The following is a 22,906-nucleotide window of genomic DNA, read 5'->3' on the forward strand; positions in this document are numbered from 1 at the left end:
TGCAGAGAAGACTGGGTCTGTTTGTGTTTGAGTAGGACAGAAGCGTGATATACTGGGGGATGTGAGTGGACTAAGAGCCATGAGCTGCATGTATTGTTTTTTTAAAAGTCATACCATTGCTGCCGGCAAACCAGTGGAGTATTCAAAGCTGGAATCATAGGGAAATCCTGACAGAGTCTGCCCTAAAGTAAAAATGTCACAGAGGAAGAGTTTATTGATTTATTACATTTGAAACTGTCAGGAAATCTGACAAAGCATTGACACAGCAATAAGTGATTAGTGAAATGCCAATTATCCAATACATGCAAACCATTCCAGTCAGTCACCTTCACATTGTGACTACACCAGGCATTCCGCCAGGAAAAGCTTCCTTTCAAAACACAAACAAATGATTTATGAATAAGGGGAAGGAATCCCATTGAAAAAGCTGATGCTGTATTATTCATGTAAAATGACACACCATTAGTGCATTTAAAAGTTCAGTTTTTTTTTACTCTGTTTTTTTTTTATACAGCTGATTTAATTTGTTGAGAGGTACACGGTCATATCAATTGCATTCAGATGGTGAAACAGGGTGGTTACTATATTGAAAACTCACATGCATATAAACACAGGTAAATTAGTGACTATACCATTCCTTTGCACAACTGTGAAAAGCTTCAAGTTTGAATGAATAGATAGATAGATAGATAGATAGATAGATAGATAGATAGATAGATAGACTTCTATTGTATGTTTTTTCATGCAATGGAAGTAAATGGAAATCGAAACTGTAAATTTCCTCAAATTATCTTCTTTTTTCTTCAGCAGAACAAAGAAATGCATACAGGTTTGTAACAACATGAGGGTACGTAAATGATGACAGAATTTGTATTTTTTGGAAAGGGTGAACTATCCAACTAAGCTTTGTTGAAAAAAAAAACTTTTATTAAAAAAAAAAATGAATCTCACACACTCAGTAACATTGCGTATTGCATAAAGTGTTTATTCAACTTGAATGTGCTAATAAATTTAATCAGGTCAACTTAACAGGTAGGTCAGTTGAGTTAAGACAGTGACTGCAATACAGTTCAATAAATCATTCTAGCTGTTAGCAAGGGTTAGATTTCAGCTGAGTGCTAGAAAATAAAGATATCTATGGCACTTACGTAAATCCTCTGGGTTTTCTGTGATGGACAGAGCTAGGGTAATTTCCAGATCACCTTAATTGTGGTGAGAAAAAGGGGATCAGATATTTCTGACCTTCCTCATGTCAGGCTGAACATGCATGTTTGTATGTGTGTGTGTCCGTGTGAAAGTGTTCCAGTTCATACAGAGAGCCAGTTGTAATTGTGCATATTTTAACACTACTGCATAAAGTGTTTTCCTTACCACCCCTCCTGCTTCAAACACATGCCATTTCCTTCCCAAAGGAGAGGAAAGACATCCCCTGCTCTCTCTCTCTCTCTCTTAATGTATGTTTCTGTCTCTAATCATGTAATCGACCGGTTGTTTTAAATTAATAATGAATGCAAATCTTCTTCATGCTTGCATTCCCTTTTTTTAATCTTTCCCAAATTGATTAGGATGTTTATACAGATAATCTATACAGATAATCTAAATGCTTTAAACTTATATATAGATTACTGTTTGTTGTGTCTTGCAACAGATCAATACTAAACCTCGTTTTCAGGTTTTAACTTTGAAATTAAAGGAATAGCTCGTGGAAAATGAAAATTCTGTCATTATTTACTTACTCTGGTGTCATTCGAGCATACACTCTAGGAAAAGTCCATAAAACTAGGGCACAGTGCACTGTGTTAATATGAAGGAATTTTCTGTATTGATTTTTCACAGATGTTTAGACTGTATTTTGAATCGCACATTGCATTGTGTTGAGTTTTAGGGTTAATGGAAATGTCTGTAAACTTAACAGATAATGTCCTGGCAGAAACTTACCAGTATTTTTTTTAACCTTTTTTTTCTTTCAGTGTACAGAAGCCAGATTCTTTCACTGAGGAAACAAATAAGGTCTCACAATAGTAACCGTATTTATCAGTTGTGACATTATGGTGCACAATTGCAAATGTATTTCACACAATGTGACTTTATTTCTTATTTTAAACTTTATTATATCTTTTTTTTTAAATCTAAGGCAGAAACTGGCTTCTATACAAACCTGTATGGTGTTATTTATTCAGTGAAGCAAAAAAGGAGAATTTCTGAAGAATCTTTTCCATGCTCTGAGAGTTTTCATAATGACCAAAAAACTCCATAAAACTACTCCACACTACTTATATATTCTGACGTGTCAATCAACCTATTGTAAACATGAATTTGGGCACTAGAAATCGCCTTGATAAACTTTAAAATTGGGACACAGATGACTCAACTTCCTGCACAATTATGCAGTCACACATTAAAACATCACTGGTATTTATGAACTATATTGTGGTATAACACACCATGCAGGGCCAATATCTTTCTGGTATCATGTTATGTTTATCATGCATCTTCTTTGTAAAATCTTCTTTGTTCTTCATGTAAGCTTGAGAGACTGAAGAACACTTGACTACATTTCTGAGCAAACATATTATTAAGCTACTAAATTTGCTTAAAAAGAAAACTGTTTATATTTTGGTACATTGTGTAAATGTTGATTGTGGGATTCTTTTAAACTTCTATAGCTTTGTGTGAGGAACAAACTAAAATGTAAGCTGTTAAAAATTCCCCCCTTCCCTCCCCTTCCCTCCACTGAAGCTCTGAAATCTCATTCGCAACCGAATTTAGATTTAAAAGATTCTATGTCAATCCACCTAGCTATCTTTGACACCATTTATGCCGAATACCATTGCTTATCACGTGTTTTCAAAGCAACTCAGCACTTTTAATCTGCAGAATTGATAGTGAAATTAGATAGTTAGAGTGTGAGGGAATAACAATCTACATTTTCATACTTGTATGGCCTAAATAAAAGTCATATGGACCACTTCCACGGTGCTTTTAATGGAATTTTTTGTTCATTTTTGGAGACTGATATATGTGGTCACAATGAACTGCCAGTATATGGAAAAAGTAATGCATACTGATTCTATACACTATATGTTCAACACGTTTATAAGGACAATAGGGAGAGTAAATGATACAAGTTTATTGAAGGAGCGTAAGTCACTGTTAAACAAATTCATTTCTTAAAATTAAGACTTATCACTGGTTTTCATTTTGTTTCCGTATTTAAAATCTGTCTCTCACTGATGTGACGGCAGACGAGGTTATCTGTTTTCCTGCTTACATATTAATATGAAAAGATGCAGTCACCTGTCACACACTCTGCTCCCGAGCTCGATCCAAGCGGAGTGAGTGAGTGAGAGCATGTCACTAAGCGGCTCCACCCCTCCGGTAACTACACCCCGCTCAGAACCGACCGAACCCGCACATCAAGACACATTCACCGTTATACAGGTATCCCCCAACGTTACTACCGTGGCGAAAAGTTAATTTAGTTGTTTATGCTGGGATTTTAAGGGAACGTACGTGGACTTGGTAGGGTCTAAAAGGTAAAAATGAGAGGGAGGATGATTAAGACGCAGGATGTCGTGGGGTTCGAGTCGAGCTGGACGTACTGGACGCTGTTTTTTCTCTGCGCTCTCGTGCCGCTCCCAGTGCGCGCAGATATCACTTGCGCCTCGTGCTTCGCACCAATACGTCGGGCAGCTTTTGTCAGCCGTGATTTTGGAAGTGCACCGGACGGCAGTACTGATAGAAACTGGAAATTGAGACTTGATGGAGCTCAACTTTCCCACGAAGCGCAAAAAAAATCTCCTTTCGTGTCTTGGAGAGAGAAACTGCAGAACGCGCACATATCCAAAGCGGAACGGACGAGCCCAGCTGAAGAAAAAGACGGAAAAGTTTATCCAACATGGTCTCCAAAGGAAACCAAAGTGAACAGGAGAGAAAAGCGCAGTCTGTTTCCGTCTGACAGCGCGGCCGGTTCTCGGTTCGAGTTCAGGCGTACTGGAGGAGTTGACGGTACCGGGAAGAGCCCGAGGCAGAATGAGCCACACCTGATCACGTCCACCTTTGCGCTGTCCGCAGATTCGGCTCATAATCAGGCCATGGTGCTGTGGTGCGGACACAACAGCAGCGTGAGTGTAAACTTTATCCAACGTATTTCACTTGAAAGAGCCTTACTTTGGTAATAGTTACTAATATATACTTGTAAAGTTAAAATGGAACAAGTGGGTCATCTTATCTGTAGTTTTGTATAGTGATGGCTTTGATATTCTGGAGTAGTTCACACGTAGGACTGGTGCGCGGCAGCTGCAAAACCAGAACTGTCACGCGTGCGTCACCTTTTTTGTTTCTTTATATCAAAAACAAAAAATCTCTGTTGTGTTTATGAACAGACTCTGCAACCAAAGCGTACCATCCAAAGCATCAGTAAAAAAGTGCACAGATTCCCTGCCCAAGCATTTGACAGACCACGAATTAACAGGCAGCGAGAACAATTCATAAATGAAAACAATGTCAATCTGTCTCCCCTTAATATTAACATTTCTTTAATGAATGTGTACTTTCCATAAAGGATTATATTGATTATTGAAAGCCACCAGTTTTCATAGCACCCATACAATCATTTCTCTGTTATTCTGATTATTTCTCAGTATGTGTGAGCAAAATAGTCTTTCATTTTGCCTGTCACTGTTGTGCTCATACTCAGCTTTCTCTGAAATTTCTCTTCAACTCTTTATTTATATGGAAAGATTGTATGAAAGATGTTGTATGGAGTTTTGTTACTGTGCCTTTATTTGTATTTATTTTATGAGTATCATATTTTATACAAGCATCATATTTTATATTCTTGTTTCTAGTGTACTTCCTTGCTACACACTATGCAAAAAGAGTAGAATGTCAGAATATGTAGTATTTATAAAACTAGACAAGCAATACCCGAATGACCTACTGCATCTGCTGAGATAATGAAGTGTGCATGCAGCTAGTGGACACTTTTCTGTCCCATAAGGCCATAGTAGCTGAGAGAAGTAGACAAAAATGGCTAACAATTGTGAGTCAAGTGCTTTTGGTAAGAAAGTAGTTTCTTGTGGCTAAATATTTACACATTATTTTGCAGTTGTTGTCAGTTAATCATATGTCCAAAGACAATGTCAACATGGTGGATGAAGTGTGGAAATGCTGTTTGTTTGAATCCAGTGCATATAAAGAACCTGCCATATAGAGCATATAAAGAACCTGCCAATAAGAACACATTTCAGTGCACGGTTCAGAAGAATAAATGGATATTACTTTAATATGACTGTCAGTTATCTGCCTGCACCACTTTCATTTACAAACAATCAATTTCTTTCATCAATAATCTACTTGCTGCATCTGCTAGATATCTACATCTCTAGTGCCCAGGGTGCTCTGCTTGTATTTCTCCATATGCTGCTGTGTTTTGAGTGTGAATGACGCCTATTTTTTGTAACCCAAACTCATTCCTTTTCCTTCACAATTTCTGTGGCTCATCTGAAATATAAATGACTGACTCTGTCAGCAGACTTTTAGATTGGCAGAGTAATACCTGCAGAATTTATGTGTGCGTGCGTGTTTCTGCAGTACTGCTGATGCCATTGGTGTATCTTTCACCAAACCGCATGAGTGATGTTTTGTGATGCCACAGATGCAAACTGAACATCAGAGAACAGATAGCATCTCCACAAACTCTTTCTGTCTCCATCTTTCCTTGGCATACACACATTTATTTCATGGCACATAGACATTCGCTGTATTGATTTGACACATTTGACACTGCTATACATAATGAAGCACCAAATTGTTTAAAGAATAACACTTAATAACATATTTAAAAATTATATATTACACAATCATGACATTAAATGAAAAATGAGGCCCATATGGTATTTTCAAAAGATCCGTTTAGGAAATGATGTTAGCACGAGAAGAGATGACACCTAGCCTCTCAGCGGCAAGCAACAAATGAAGCCCTCTGTCATGCCAGTTTTCATCAAATGTGAAACCTTTCCCATTGCTTCCTGTAGACACTCTGTCTTATTACCACACAAGTGATAAAGCTAATGTCTGGCCTTTCACACCTCTGTTGTACCTCGCTCAATCACTGACACACACACATACAAGTGCTATTTACGCACTGAGATGCATAGGCAATAATAATGATGCTAATTTTTACTGTTATTATAGTGCAGCCTATCTTAAATACCCTTCTTTGCTCCAGAAGGTGAAAGCAGATGGACAGATACCTGTAGAGTAGGCAAAGCTACACTCAAAGGCCATGCATGTGTGTGTGATGACATCACGGAAGAATTAGAGACAAGGTGTTCCTTTCGATTAAGAGCCCCGAGAAGTGGACTTTACAGGTTATTACACCATCTTGAAGGGATAGATCACCTAAAAATGAAAATTCTGTCATCATGTAGATCCACACACATAAGACTTTGGTTAATCTTTGGAAAATAATTTTTTTAATGAAACATCAGTGCTTTTTGTCTCTCTATTGAACGTCCATGTAACCAAAACATTCAAAAAGGTTATAAAGTCATTGTAAAATGAATCCATATTAATCAGGCTGTTTAATCCAAGCCTTATGAAGAGTAAATAAATTGTTAAAAAAGGTCAAAAATCCAAGGCAACATGATGCATTCAGATAAGATGTCCCAATGATTCTCTTAATAATTATACTACGTAACATTACTTTGAATTTGTTTGTTCATTAAATGCAAAATACCTCATTTAGCCAATAAGTTTGTAAAGACAACAGATTTCTTGTTTAGCAGTAAAACAATTTATATATATATTTTTGATAGCCATATATACTGTATAGTCTTATAGGACACTTCATATGTTGGACGTAGCAAAGATATCCAGGATATAGTTTTTTTTTATGGTTGTACATACTGCAGGCCTCAACACACGACACAAAATCCAAGAATGGTGACTATCAAGAAATCACAACACAACATTTAAAGGTGCAATAGGTGATTGTCTTCCGAAACATTTTTTGTTATGCTGGTTGAATGTCTCTTCACATCCCGATAGCAATCATTAAGTTAAGTGGTCTAAATGTATTTATCTGTATTTATATATTCTGTGGAAGGCATAGGACCAAGAAATGTTCGTCCAATCAAAACGCTCGGTCCGAGCGTTTTGATTGACTTTCCTACCTGCCTGTCAACATGTGTATTAGCATACCTCTGCGCACCCGGTTCGCGCAGACAGGATACGTCATCAGCGCGTTCGCATTCACTATTGCAGACAGAGCAACCTGATTTTCCTTCCTGGTATTGTAGTACTTTTACAAACTATAACTGCTATAAAGTTCCCTTTCATGGGAACTTCGAACTGCGTCCTCTAGGGGTGACTGATCTGCTAATGTATGCGTTCAGGGGGCGTGGCTTTGAACAGCGATTTGCAGAGAGGGTGGGATGGTCGCGTTCAGTGCTATCAGGCTAAAGTTAGCATTTTCCAAGATCTCCTACGGCACCTTTAACAATAATGACAATAAAGAAACAAATGTTTAAATAAAGTCAGCAAACAGCAAAACAACAATCTTATGTAAACACATAATTTATTCATGCTGCAATGCATGCTGGTAACCCACAAACCCTTAGCATTTCATCAATATTAAATTCTTTGGGGAAACATTTGGGGGAACTCTGTTGATCTGACACGAGTTTTTATGTAGCTCATGTAGAAAATTACATTTCTTAGAATTTAAGACTCAAAGGGTTTCATAAAATGTAAAATATGTAGTTGCTTTAATTACAGTGGATGATGAACAGATTTAATTCAATTTTAATATAACCAAACTGTGTTGCCAAATTGTCATATTAAACAAAGTAACAGACATATATCACTCAGTTTAGTGCTTTAAAATACGACCATTTATATGAATTACATTAATAATACATGTATATTTAAATAAATACAGATGGATCTAGTCTGAGCGACTCAAGTTTTGTTCATTTGTGATGATGTTGCAAGGTATTCCGAATTAACACATTTTGTCAAGTTAAGTGAACTTCAATTGCAGGTAAGTAAAGAGAAGTTAAGATTACATAGGGACCTTACCAATTGGAACACCGCTACTGTACAGTTTACATTTTATGATGATACTGGTTTGGCTTATGCTGTACGGCTTTCATCTAAAGTAACATTTGCATGTTTGAAGCATTTGCTATATTTTGGTGTTAGTGTCTTTAGTGACCAAATTGATCCGTAGCCAGTGGTGGACAGTAACGAAGTAGTTTTACTTCGTTACTGTACTTAAGTAAATTTTTCAAGTATCTGTACTTTACTGGAGTAGTTTTATTTTGAGTAACTTCTACTTTTACGTCACTACATTCCAAAGCATAAGATCGTACTTTTTACTTCACTACATTTCATAAAACCTATCGTTACTCCTTATAATACACCACGTGCTCCGAGACGCAGGAGCGGTGTCTGATTCAAGAACAAACTAATTATTTTCAATTAACCCGTTAAATCGGTTCGCAAATCGCACCAAACGATTCATTCACGAATTGGAATGATCCGATTGCAGATGTTCTCAAGTCGACAACTCACTGATTAAAATTATCCGTTTAGTGCGAGTTTCCAGTGAACTGAATTCACACGTAAGAATCGGGAGATCTTGTGAGCGCGCGCGTCTGATGCTGTTAAAAGTAAGTTACTCATGTCTTTTGTTGTCTAGACAAAACAGATCTTATGCAAATGTGGCTAAGGAAGCACATCTCCAGGGGAAGTCGCTCCACAGGAGTTTGATTGTGATCGAGCAGTGATTTTAGCATTCTAAAAAACTCCCTGACCTGCTGTGAGAGAATCGCAGATTATGGCTGTACAATCATAGGTTGTGCAGGGTTTATTTTGTTTGCCTGTCTGTTGCACTCAAGTTTCATGCTGATGCTCTGTTGATGCCCTACAGGAAGATGGCAGTCAAGTAAGTCCAAGTGTGGGCTTGTGCGTGCGTTCATGTGAAACTTTCAAGGGTGTGTGTGCATGTGTTCGTGTGGGTATTCATGGCCTGCGGAGAGCATGAGGGATGTCCTTGAAGAGTTTGGCTGTCCATCCAAATGTCTACACATCCTCCAACAGTTTCACTCTGGAGTGACAGCCAAACTGGTTGTGTGTGTTCATTTATGTGTGTATGTGTGCGCGTCCTCTCTATCTCAGGGCAGCAGAGTGGCAGAGCTTGTAGCAGTAAACACTCTGACTTGGGGACACATCAAGCCTGGTTAGTTTTAAAAGGCCTTTCGATATTAGGGCAGTTTGAGAGGATGCCAGTGTTTTAGTGTGTGTGTGTGTGTGTGTGTGTATGTGTGTGTGTGTGTGTGTGTGTGTGTGTGTGTGTGTGTGTGTATATCAAGTATCGCATTAGTTCAGGCAGGTCACGTCAGTCAAGCTCGCATCAGCTGATAGTCAGCTGTTCCTGACGTGTACCAATCCAGTTTTTAGACACTTATCATAGTGGTCCATTTAAATTCCCATTCTCCAGCATCTCTTCTATCACATCGCTGCTCGCAAATCAACTCCCTCCTCCAACCCCAAATCCACCTAACTGAACCTGTAATCGAAACTGATTTCCCCCCCCCTCTCTTCTTCTATACAGTTCACTTTTGCAAGCATTCTCTATCATGTATTTTGTATTTCTACAACTCATGTAAATTGTGAATTGTAATTATGTATGTATATATTGGATCTGTTCTGTACCCCAGGGGGGTTTGACTTGCTGCTCTCCCAGCTCTGTCCAAGCATGGCTGCATGGACAGGCGTCGGGAGTTTTGCCCAGAACAGAACCATACCGTAAACACTAACTGTATGCTATATAATTGTCATAAATATACTTTGACGAAGTGGACCTGACTGAAATATACTGCTGGATCTTTAATGTTGTGGGCCTATTTTTCTGCCGGTGGTCCTGGGCATCTTGTATACATGGCATCATGGATTTTATCAAATACCAACAGATAAAAAAATCTGAACCTGACTGCCTGATAGGTTAGAATTTTGTGAATTTTTTTGAATGAAAGATCAAAAAGATAAACAATTTAAGATATTTTATATACTATTGAGTTATATTTTAATATGCCCTATTGCCCTTCAATTATGTTAAGGTCAATTTTAGTGGATTTATGGGTGACACTGTATTTTGATGGTCCCTTTTAGACATTCTGTTAACTTTAGTAACAATGTCAACTACCAGTCATTAGAGTATTAGTAAACTGTCTGCTTAATATCTGCTAACACTTTATTTTGATGGTCCCCCAAGAGATATTCTACTTACTATAAGTTACTTTGCAAGTACATGTCAACTTGTTCTACTAACCCTAACCTAACAATTCAATTCAATTCAATTCAAGTTTATTTGTATAGTGCTTTTCACGATACAAATCGTTGCAAAGCAACTTTACAGAAAATTAAGTTTCTACAATATATTTAGCTTGTCAGTGGTGACTATGTCAAACTGATGTACATATGGCAGAAATGTACGGTAAAATTTAGTTAATGACGTAATCAAACAGACGATGAACACTATTAACAGCAATGATTATATGTTGCCTGTATGTTGTTTCAGGGTTGGCATCATCTGAGGTCCTCTAACAGTCTACTAACACTACTAATACTCTGCTAATGAGAGTTAGTTGACATGAAGTTGCAAAGTTACTTACAGTCAACAGGATTTCTTAAGGCAACCATCAAAATAAAGTGTCACGGATGTGGGAAATCAGTTTCCCTCAAATTTACAGTGGTGTTCTACAGGTGTAGTTCATCACATTAACTATGTCATGTTCCACCTTCATTTTGAGTTATATATTTATTGTTTTAAACTTTTGCCTAAAGTTGTATTTCATTATAATAAATGCAAAAATAAAAGTAAATAAAAAAAAATAATTAAATTCAAGAAAAATATTTTTCTTCTTTTTTATATATTACAGAAATATTATATAGGACCACTGTATTTCTCAATAATAAATTGTGCTCAGTAAAAATAAAATATGTGAAAGCGGCCATGCACCCTTCACATTCAAATGTATGCAGACCAGTGACCTGTTTTTCCTTCCAGTGGGATTCGTGGTGATGGATTTATTCATTATGAGCTGCTATCCATGCTTTGTCACAGTACTGAATATTAATGAGCATGCAGATAATTGTGGTTATTGTACACTTTCCAGGGATGTATAGAGCAAGTGTCAGAAGTGACCTGGAGATGGGAGATGAGAGCATTTGTCATTGGTCTTTAGAGAGAGTGTGTGCATATGTGTTTGGCACTGGTGTGTGTGTATGCCTGTGAATGTCTTTGAGACCTGTGTGTGTCCGTGTGTGTGTCTAATTATTGGTCTGTAGAGAGTCAGCTTGTCTCTCTGTCTTTTTAATTAAAGGCAGAGACAGCGGAGGTCGAGTGGGTATCCAGACTCTAGAGAACCGCAGTGAAAGACATAGAGAAGAGCAAAGGAAGCCAGGGAACAAGAAACAAAGGAAGTCCGATCAAAATAAAATAGCATAACATAGAGGTCACTCGAAATTTAGAGAGCAAACTATTATAACCCAGTTCTGACACAGAAAGGAAGTGACCTTAGAGGGAGCAAAGATACGTTTAAGTCAAAGTTAAAACCCTTGAGTGTCTTTAATGTTAATGATGCAACCTTTTTGTTTTAGTCTGACTCTCTTTATTTTGACTTTGTTCAGATGACAGCTCAGTTCAATCTATTTTTTCCTCAATGGCAAAACTTTCGCTTATATTTCTAGCCCTTTAACCCCAGTGACAGCTTGCTCTAATGTTCTGTGGCAGGTCTGAAAAATAAATCTCTAAAAGGCTACATCCTTTTAAAAAATGACTAACACCTCTGTTTAACATTGTGTGGAGAAGGGCCATGAAAATTTACCGCTTTATATGGGCCAATAATCTCACAGTAGGTTTATCAGGGAGCTAAACAGCTCATTGTTCATCTAACAGTTTAAAAAAAAAATTTAATTATTATTTCAAAGGCAAAAAACAGCTTTTCTCCTTTTTTCTTCACATTTGTTTTTGCTCATTCTTCACATAATATGCTGCAAGCATCTTTTAGTTTCTCCTCAATGGGCATTGAGGGGGCATATAAAATGATGGGCATATAAAATAAATGGTCCATCTTTCTCTTTGCTTATTTTTTGTTGTTGTTTCAGTTAAATAAATTGCCATAGATAAACATTACATTTAGGCTCTGTTAAACTAGTTTACACAGCCAGGGGGTGCAGTTTCCTTTGATTTTCCATAAAATAAATAATTTCAGTTGATTAAAAAAAATGCCAGTGGTCCACAATTAGGAGAATTATAATAATAAGCTATATTGTTCAACTTAGGCTTTTAAAACATGAAAAGCTTAGCTTAACCTTAAGTAGCCAGTTAAAGTAGTTTCCTTTAATTGTGTATTCACAGGTTCACTAGTTCATGTAAGTTTAGAACACAATTTAGACTTAATCTCTTGCTTTATGTTTGTATTATTAGTAGTATTGTACTTTTAATGTAACACAGAATAACTCTACAACACTATAGTTTAATATCACTATAATTTGATTATCTTGGCTCACATGGCAGGTTTGGTTCATTTGAGAATGTTATTGGTGTTTACTTTTCATTTTTTAGTCACTAGAAAGTTTACAGTTTTTTTTTTTTTAGACACTGAAGACAGCACCACCTACGTGTGTGGGGGTACAGCACTGGCTTTCTCCGGGTGAATAGTTAAGATCTGTATCTCATAGGGTACTAAGTTGTCTTTAGGGCCTTTCGCACCGCGGGAAGTTTTTCATAGTACCAGAACTAATTGTGGAACTACCCACTTTTTGGCGTTTTCGCACCGCTGGAACTGGGTGCGATTTTAGTACCGGACTGCCTTTTTCGAGAACCAAATTAGCTCCTACTCCGGAGCAGGGTCTAACCAGCACAACTGGTACTACCTGTGACGTAAGTAGACATTGATTGGCCAAACGCGTACGAAAACGCCCTCACCTGCCATGATTTAAAACTCTGTGTAAACATACTGTAAACATTGTGTCAACTTATTTCGCAATTATGGAGAACAGCGATAGATGGACGGACGCTTAAGTTCAGGCACTTTTTAACATTTACGCAACGGAGGAAATCCAGTTGGAATTCGAAGGAACAAAACGGCCTCCATCCTCATGTTGTTAACGTTGTTCTTCTTTGTTTCCGTTGTTGAACGCCGTGCACAAATGACGTTGCTGTCGACCGGCTTACGTCACTTCCTAGTACACGGTCGGTGCGAATGAAACCCTTTAAATGGTACTGGGAAATAGTTCGCGCAAAATCGTCCCAGTACTTTAGTACTGTACATTTAGTTCTGGAACTAAAGCGGTGCAAAAGGCCCTTTTGAGGCGACCTGGACTCACAGGACAGACGGTCCTATTATTATAGACAAAGAAACACTGAAAGTACATTGATTTTCTGAAAAAGAAAAGGCTTTTTTTTCTTTAAAGGTAGGTTCTATTTACTGCTTTTTGACATACAGATACACCCATACATCACATGAACACACCTGGTCTCCGAAGACATTAGTCTGAAGCTGTTTATTCACTCCTGTGTAAAACATCTTAGAAAATCCCTGACACCAGTGAAACTCAGCAGGACTAAGATATGATTGTTTTAAGAAAATAATTATTTGATTTTCTCCTCAGTTTTTAAAGAAAATAACATTAGTGTGTTTAGTAATGCACTTACAATGAAAGTCTATGTTGTCCTTCTACTAAAGTGTGAAGCAAGTATTCTTAAAGCACTTACACTTGTAAAAACTGTATGAAGAAACGGTATGTGTGTATTTCTAATGTTCCAAATTAAATTCAAATGCTGTATGATTGCATAGATATAAGTATATAAGGGCACTTGTGTTTTGCTTTTGTAACCAAGGAACAAATCTCTGAAAAATCTCTGAAAGTCTAAATTAATTTCTGTGGTAATCAGCAGAATGTCACAGTCGTCCAGAATATTTCTTTAGGCTGAAACGGTGAATTTTTAACTGCATTTAATCATTACATGGGGCAAGATAAAACCATCAGTAAGACATGCACTCATTAATCATGTATATGTTAAGCTAAATTGTACATGTATACTTGTGAAGACCTCCCTCTGTTATTGTAAAAATATGTATTCCTACACCTTAACATTTTCAGATTTTAATTAAGATATTACTTATCTTTAACCTTTATTTCAAGTGAGACCATTTTCAAAAATGAGTTTTAAGAAGACATTTGTGACCAACATTTTCAGAAGTCTGGCAAAATAATAATAATAATAATAATAATAATAATAAGTATAATAAATAATAACAAGTACCCAAAGTAGTTGATTGATTGAATTTATGATTTGTTTGTGTATGTATGTTGGCAGAAGCTTATGTGCCAATGATTCGTCATAAAAATGGAGCGTGAAACATGACTAAAGATGCAAGGAGTTTTGCAACCAGATGTCTGGAATTCATTCATAATTTCTCAAAGCTGTAGAAAAGCTAGAGAAAGAATCTAAATAAACAATAGAAAAAGTAAAAAAAAAAAGCACAAGAATACAATAAACCCACATAACAAAAAAGAGGAGCTCAAAATATGCACAAAATATCTAAGTTTGGTTACACGTAAAGATTTATATGTGTGTGTGTTTATGTGTATACTTGCATGAAGGTTTCCTTTTATATCGTGCAGTAAAATAAACCTCTCAGCTGTTGGCAGTGTTGTCAGACTCTGTTCCTTGTTTTGTGTGTGTTTTGCTCCCCATTTGCCTTTCTTGCCCTTATTTGGTCCTTCCAGTTCCTGTCCCCATTTAGTTCTATTTGTTCCAGGTGTTCCTTGTTATTAGTTATCCTCCTCACCTGTCTGCCCCTCGTTATCTGCCCTATTTGAGTCCAAGCCTGTTCTGATCTCCCTCGTCCGGAATTGTATATGTCTACCCTTGCTACGTGTGTTTTCCTTGTTCCCTGGATGTGATTAAAATCTATATGTTTGAATTCCACTCCTTGTCTCCTCGCTCCTTCGTCTCCATGCTCCTCACAGTAGCGCACCGTGACAGAATTCCGGACCAAAACTCAGGCGAGCCACGACCCACTCACCTACGCGAGGGCATTCGTGCCACTTGCCCTCGCCAGCTCCCTGGATGGGGAGACCCTGGTGACGCTGTTCCAGCTTGGGATCACATACCATCGCCCCGTGGAACTCCTAGGCACCACCAACCTCGACTGGAAGGAGGCGGTCATCTGGTGTCTGGAGAGCCTCCGATCCTGATCCGGAGCCCCTCCGCCAGTCGTTCCTCAGTCAAGCCTGCCAGCCGCGCCATTCTCAAGCCCGCTGGCCGTTCCTCTGGCAAGCCTGCCGGCCGCGGCTCACTCAAGCCCGCCGACCACGCCTTTCAGCCCAAACCTAAAGAAGGAATCTAAGGAGGAGAAGGCGGTTGGCTCCAGCCCCAGAGCTCGCTCCAGTGTCGGCTATATATTCTCCCCAAGGATTTTTTTGGGGGAGGGGGGTAGTATGGGTCCGTCCGTAGTGGCCGGGCCAAGGCCACGGAGGCCATCCAGCCATGGCCTCCTGAGTTCCCTACTCCGCCATGGCCTTCTGAACTGTCTGCTCCGCCATGGCCTCCCGAACTGTCTGATCCGCCATGGCCCCCTGAGTTCCCTACTCCGCCATGGCCTTCTGAACTGTCTGCTCCGCCATGGCCTCCCGAACTGTCTGATCCGCCATGGCCCCCTGAGTTCCCTACTCCGCCATGGCCTTCTGAACTGTCTGCTCCGCCATGGCCTCCCGAACTGTCTGATCCGCCATGGCCCCCTGAGTTCCCTACTCCGCCATGGCGCCCCGAACGGGTACCACTCTGGCCTGCTGTCCCGTGTCTGTCCTGAGGGGCCTCCAGAGTGCCCACCCCCCCTCCCCGTTGGATGTTGTGAGGCGTGAGGATGCGCCTTCCGGGAGGTGGGAGTAATGTCGGACTCTGTTCCTTGTTTTGTGTGTGTTTTGCTCCCCATTTGCATTTCTTGCCCTTATTTGGTCCTTCCGGTTCCTGTCCCCATTTAGTTCTATTTGTTCCAGGTGTTCCTTGTTATTAGTTATCCTCCTCACCTGTCTACCCCTTGTTATCTGCCCTATTTGAGTTCTAGCTCGTTCTGTTCTCCCTTGTCTAGAATTGTTGATGTCTACCCTTGCTACGTGTGTTTTGCTGTTTCCCTGGATATTATTAAAGTCTATAAGTTTGAATTCGACTCTGCGTCTCCTCATTCCTCGCTCCGTGCTCCAATTGTATATGTCTACCCTTGCTACGTGTGTTTTCATTGTTCCCTGGATGTGATTAAAATCTATATGTTTGAATTACACTCCTCATCTCCTCGCTCCTTCGTCTCCGTGCTCCTCACAGTAGCGCACCGTGACATATGAAGGCTGCTGCTCTCAGCAGAATCTTTATGCACTGCATGTGTATGTGTGTTGCGTATGACCGCATGTGTGCACCTGCTTGCGCTCTAACTGGGGATCATCTTAGAGCCATGCATATGGGGAAGTCGTGGCCTAATGGTTAGAGAGTCGGACTCGTAACCCAAAGGTTGCGGGTTCGAGTCTCGAACCGGCAGGGATTGTAGGTGGGGGGAGTGAATGTACAGCGCTCTCTCCCACCTTCAATACCACGACTGAGGTGCCCTTGAGCAAGGCACCGAACCCCCAACTGCTCCCCGGGCGCCGCAGCAAAAATGGCTGCCCACTGCTCCGGGTGTGTGTTCACGGTGTGTGTGTGTTCACTGCTGTGTGTGTGCACTAAGGATGGGTTAAATGCAGAGCACTAATTCCAAGTATGGGTCACCATACTTGGCCACATGTCACGTCACTCGTCACTCACTCATGAAGGTCATTTATATTCACACATGTATATTCATATACAGATGTGTACTTGAGGATTATGCTTAAAGAGCTGGATAATGTACAGAGTTTTTATTATGGCCCTGTGTGGCCCCCAGGCCCTCTGGTGAATAAACACAAAATAAGATCCAGAAGTGTGTGAAAATGATTGAAATTTTCAGTAAGGCAGAATCGAGCAATGTGATGATTTGTGGATTTTCCTAAGGCAAAGCAGTGAGCATTAATAAAACATAAATATGAATAAGTATTCTCCTTTTCTAGGTGTGTATGTGTGTGAGAGCGCACATCTTTTGCTTTTTTGACTGATGAGAAAATGCCTCTCGCCCCAAAGCACAAACTCGTTCTTGAAATTCATCTATTGTGTGTATTATCCCCATAAACCCTATTTCATGCTATGAGTGTTTGCATTTCAAATCATGCTGTGAGAGCTCTGACATACTTGCAAACACAAAAAACACAGAAAGTCTTTCATTTACCTTGATGGTTTATCATTAGAGTGAAAGCGGTACGATACCCTACAGCCCCAAATAAACCAACGGACACAAACAAACAGTAGTACAAATGTGTCTAAGATTTGATTACTGCTGCTGAATCTGATACAATGAATGCAGCCCTTCCATTCAACATCCATTTTTGCCCTACCTTGTTATACTATATTCAGACATGCGAAGCATATGATAATACAGCTGTATTTTATTCAAATAAACCACTTAAAAATATCAATTCTACTTTTTCATCCTGTCCCCTCCCTCCATTTTGTTCCATATTTTAATGGCTTGAGGTTTATTGATTCATACGGCAGCGTCTAAACATGATACTCAGAGAGCACTAGAAGACAGATTGAGGAGGAAACAATATAAAAGGGAATGAAAAGAGGGGGGGGGAATGAAAAAGAGAGGAATGTTGGATTAATATTCCACACACTCCAAGCACACATTGAAACTGATTGTTTCAATTCCACTAGAGTTAAACTGATATATTATGCCCAGTCTGTTCATGATCGCTGGATTGAGAGAATAAGGATTCCTCCGTCCTTAGTATTTTATTCAAATTGTGAGCATAATTTTCAGTTTGCCGCTAACTCAGGGGGTGTATTACAGTACACAGAAACAAATTAGTGGCAAAAACACTGAGATATGAGCTGCGAAGTCCACCAGAGAGAAACAAAAGTCACAATGTGCTGCATGACTCCTTTGAGAATTGCAATGAACGTTACTCTGCTCTCATAGAAAAAGTATTGCAATGGAGAATTAAGTGTTGTTCTTTGGGTTCTGTAGAACATTCAGTGCTTTACTCTGACTGCATTGTGCTGTAGGAATGCCACTGAAACAAGGAGCAGGTAGTTCCATTTCATTTCACCATTTTAATTGAATTCATCTGAGTGTTTGAAAACAAAGTCTCTGACCGAAAACTGACACAGAACATATAGACTTTTTAATCACCTACCCGTGTTAATGTGATTTTGTTGTGTAGAGTTTCGGAAACAGTTTTAATTATGGGCTTCATCATTTGCAGTAAAATTACCACTTAAAATGGGTCTTCATGTTTTCTTGATTGTTTGTGCTTACGGTCCCAGATTGCCACTGTTTGCTCTCAGGTACATGCATGGTTTTGCTAGTTTATTTTTGCCTTAGACAACCTGCTGGGGAATCATAAGCATCTGTTTTACTGTCCGATAAGGTTAATTGGTATACCGGCACTAAAAAAGTAATTTGGCAAATATCGTTACTTGGCCTAGTCAATAATGATCCGCTCTTTAGCATAGTTTGGCATTTCAGGCATTGTGACTTGAAGCATAAAAGTGAATGTGTTGATGTGGGAGATTCATTAAATGTTATGTTTTTTAACACATTTATCTTTTGACATTTTTGATGTTATAGCTGTTTTGTTCTGTACTTTAAAAAAAATGTATAAATCAAATCCAGATGGGATTGACAAAAGTCAAGTCATATGCACTCTTTGTATGGTGGGATTTGTCATCAAAGCTAAAAAAAAAAAAAAAAGAAATGTTGTACTAGAAACATTACTGAAGACAATCAGCAAAAACATCTTTTTCATATGTAATTGTATTTTAAAATGTTTTATATTATTTAATCATTGCACCTTTGCTGTTTATTTGTTGTTTAAGATGTTGATTTAGTTGAGGTGCCAGAGGCTGGTATTGTACTGAAGCCAAAATGTTGGTATTGAAGCAACAATACTCCCCAGTTCAAGTTGCATGTAGTTAAGCCAAGAGTGGTGTCATTTATGTTCTGTGGCTAGGAAACTAGAAAACCTCACAGGCCTTATTCTTGCCTTAGAAAAAAGAAAGAATACAACATTCTATAATGGTTTCAAAAGAAAGATGGAGAAAGTAAGACTTTCAGTTAACAAATTGATTTAAAATGTCAACCTGTCCCATTCTATATATTATTTCATTTTTGAAAAATTATAGCTTAAAACCTGAAGTTTACAAGTGTATCATGATTTCCCATGAGTGGATTATAAAAGGCTTATGGTCAACTTTGAGAATAGCCTTGAGTCTTCTTCAAAATGTCATGGTCCACACAACAACATAAATAAAACTGAGTAATGGGTTGTCACTTGGACAATAGTAATCAATGGAAAAAAAATAATCAAACATTTTGATGCTTATTTTTGCCAAAAGGCACTTACTATGAATAGTTAGAATATTATTGTGAATTGAACAAGCACGTAGAAATATGCTAATTTTTTTCATGTTTTCTGTACTTATTTAGGGGGTAAACATGCAGATTGTAGACCTCTAATGAGTTTATATCAATATAATATAACATAGCAAAATATGTTAAATGTGATAGAGTACTGCACTTTTATTAGTTTCTGAAAGCATCATCAAATTAGCCAGAGTCTTTAATAAATGAGCATGCAATGTGTATGTTGTAATTCTGCAAAGGTTTCTGTGGAATTCTGCAGGCACATATTCTACACTGATTTAATTATGATTAAAAAGACTAATAAAATAAAGCATTGTTATTCAAGCCACTGGGTACATATTTTTTGGCTAAATGGAAATGACTTAAACAGAATTGATTTAGGGTTTATTGAATATGGCTGAAACACATAGTGAACATTCATTTTTTAATATTGTGAATTATTCAATTATAGTTTAATATAATCATATATTTAATTACATTCCAACATTTTTAAATACTTAAAAATTTGACAACTTTCTTTTGCAGGTAACTTAAAGGCAAAAACCGGTTTATATTCAGTTTAAAATGAAAAGCTAGTTAATGTTGTTCATGTTGCATATGCCTTTTTTTTTTACTATGTACACCTGATGTCTTTTTGTGCAATATGAAAATATACATGCAAGCAATACACTCTTAGTCATTCCCTCTCTCTCTCTCTCTCTCTCTCTCTCTCTCTCTCTCTCTCTCTCTCTCTCTCTCTCTCTCTCTCTCTCTCTCTCTCTCTCTCTCTCTCTCTCTCTCTCTCTCTCTCTCTCTCGCTCTTTCAGGAGATGTAATTAGTTCCAGTATCACAGTGGTTTTGCTGGTTCAGGAAGCTGAGGGAGTTTGTCTGGGGTCCTGCTCTTTCAGATATGCTGTATTTGGATATGCTAATAGTTTGTCCTCTTCTGATTGGTTAATTAACCTCAGATGAAAACGTCCCGTCACAGGTGGGGCTGTGAGGAGTGAAGGTTGTGCACAAACGCATACGCAAACACAGGACCCGGTATAGCGGCGTTAGTAAAGTCACAGACTATCAATAGGCTGGAATAGGTTTTCCTATAACTGCTGTGTTTGCATCTGCATCCGTTTTGTGAATTATTACTCGATTTTCTTTTAGGTTAATGACAATACTCCTGTTGACTGAACTCTAATTAGGGAACAATCATGGAGTGTGAAATGAAATATTGGACCTTTTAGACTAATATTCATTAGTGTGTTGACGCGATACTGAAGACTGTGTTCTCACACAGTCACGGTTGCAAAGGGACCACTTACTGTCTGCTTTTGATTCAAAGTCTCTCTCTATCCTTTTTTTGTGTGTGGTAAAACTCACAGTGGAAAGACAGATGCTCGTTTGTTCACTGTGGTTTATGAGTGTGTGCTCAGAATGTTTTGTCAGGTGGGAAGAGCAAAGCGTTTTACCTGCCACGTTTCAGTGTGACATTTGACAGCTTGAGCGTGTTTGTGTTTTAGCGTATGTGTGTACAGCATCATGTTTTTTTTTCTCTCTCTCTCTCTTCTTCCCCCCTGATCATCATTACCTCCATCAGGCTGTCCTGGCTCTGAGTGCATTGCTTCTTATTCTGCTGTCATCTCAAGATAATAAAATTCACACCTGATATTTACTCTCATCCATCACTGCAAGGCTGCCTGACAGACATTTTATCATTTAGCTTAGCACATTAAGAGCGCTGTATCTGGGGAAATGTGTAAATGGACATTACTGGGTGATTTGCTAACCGTCTGCGTGTTTTTCTTTCAGGTGATCCTGATTTTGACAAAACTGTTCGACTTTAACCTGGGAACTGTGACGGAGAGTTCGCTCTGGAGGTAAACCCACTTCTATGAATGGAAACATCATGGAGTTTATTCAAAGTCTTTTAAGCATCAGTGCTCTGGTACCCCTTGTGAAAACAAAGTACACTTTAGCATATTTTACTTATTAAAAGTAAACTTTTTGGATACTTATTGGGTGACCATATGTCCTCTTTTTCCCAGAGATGTCCTGGTTGGGATTTCTAAATTGCCTAAAGTGTCCGGGTTTTGGCTTGGTTTTCCTGTTGTTTTCATACTTGCTGAAGGTAATGACGGATAGTTTGACCAATAATGTGTTGACCAATCATGGCGTGCGAGAAGGTGGTGTCTACAGAAAACAGTCAAAGCAATGCAAATACGTGTTCATATTAGTGTTGCACGATATACTGGTACTAAAAAGGTATCGCGATACTCTGCTTTTAAAAACAGTACGATTCCTCATTTTACTAGTACCAGTACTTTAAGAATGGCATCGTTTTAATAAGATCCATATTTCCTGAGTTGCATCGATGTGCGACAGCAGGGCAGTGTGTGCGCAGCGCTCTGCTTCCATTCCCTGCATGCACACTGGCCGTGCCAAACTTTATATATCCACGCAAGCGCAGGACTTAATAAGTTTTAAGCGCAGGACTTAATAAGTAATACGTTTATTATTGACAATTTAGAGTGAATAAGAAACATGCAAGAATGAGAAAATAAAGCGCAGTACACACTTGATGTTAAAAAGAGTTATTAAGCACAAAGAACTCAGTGCAGTACTCGCGCTCTGTTACACACCTGACGTGTGCGTATAGAAAACCACCTCTCACAGACAGAATGCGATCGAGAATTTAGATCTCTTTCACGAGTTATTGCACTTCAACGGTCAAATACACACACAATTATGTTAATATGCCCATCTTGGCTTATGACTTAAATGAACGTAAACAGTTGAGAAAAAAATGCATGTGTATCAATATATTGGATCTGTGCAGTTCTTAAAGTGACAGCAGACTAATATTCCTGCAACAAAATCAAACAACAAAAGAGAAAATCTCTAACTGCTCTTGAATAAATCACTTTTGTCACTTTAATAAGAATAAATAAATATTTAATTTACACAGTAAAGAATATGCAGTGTTTTTATACATATGATTATGTAGCATTTCTTATTTATTTGTTCTACTATATTTTTTTGCCCTATTGCTTGTAATTAGTTTCTTATTCTTTTTTCAATCTTTGACTGCTTATTTGTCTTCAGTGAGATTGTTTTTTTTTTTTATTTAGGCTAGTTTTTTTGTGATATTGACACAGGTAACAATAATTATGAAAGTTCGGTCCTAAAGTGCATTTGTCCGTGTTTCACTCCGTCTCGAATCGCGCTCGCGGATAGCGCTTGAGAAACAGTGAATCTTCTGCAGCTCGGTACGATTTCAACTCGTTTTTTTAGTCTCGAGCAAGACCGTACAACATTCACATTACATGATTTGACTGATTTTTACGTAGAAAGGGCGAATTAA

At 38.4% G+C, this 22,906-nt stretch overlaps 1 protein-coding gene across 1 annotated transcript in view; it reads left to right on the plus strand.

Moving 5' to 3' along the window:
* Positions 1–3,403: 3,403 nt before the first annotated feature.
* LOC107671094 (VPS10 domain-containing receptor SorCS3-like) overlaps positions 3,404–22,906 on the plus strand; it is a 56,245-nt gene continuing 36,742 nt past the window's right edge. Inside the window, exons 1-2 of the mRNA XM_016463943.1 lie at positions 3,404–4,124; positions 21,355–21,422. Of these exons, the coding sequence (XP_016319429.1) occupies positions 3,543–4,124; positions 21,355–21,422 (650 nt within the window). The 5' untranslated portion in view covers positions 3,404–3,542. The remainder of the gene's footprint in view (positions 4,125–21,354; positions 21,423–22,906) is intronic.

The sequence above is a fragment of the Sinocyclocheilus anshuiensis genome, unplaced genomic scaffold, assembly GCF_001515605.1.
Source record: "Sinocyclocheilus anshuiensis isolate Anshui unplaced genomic scaffold, SAMN03320099.WGS_v1.1 scaffold861, whole genome shotgun sequence".
NCBI classification, from domain to species: Eukaryota; Metazoa; Chordata; class Actinopteri; order Cypriniformes; family Cyprinidae; genus Sinocyclocheilus; species Sinocyclocheilus anshuiensis.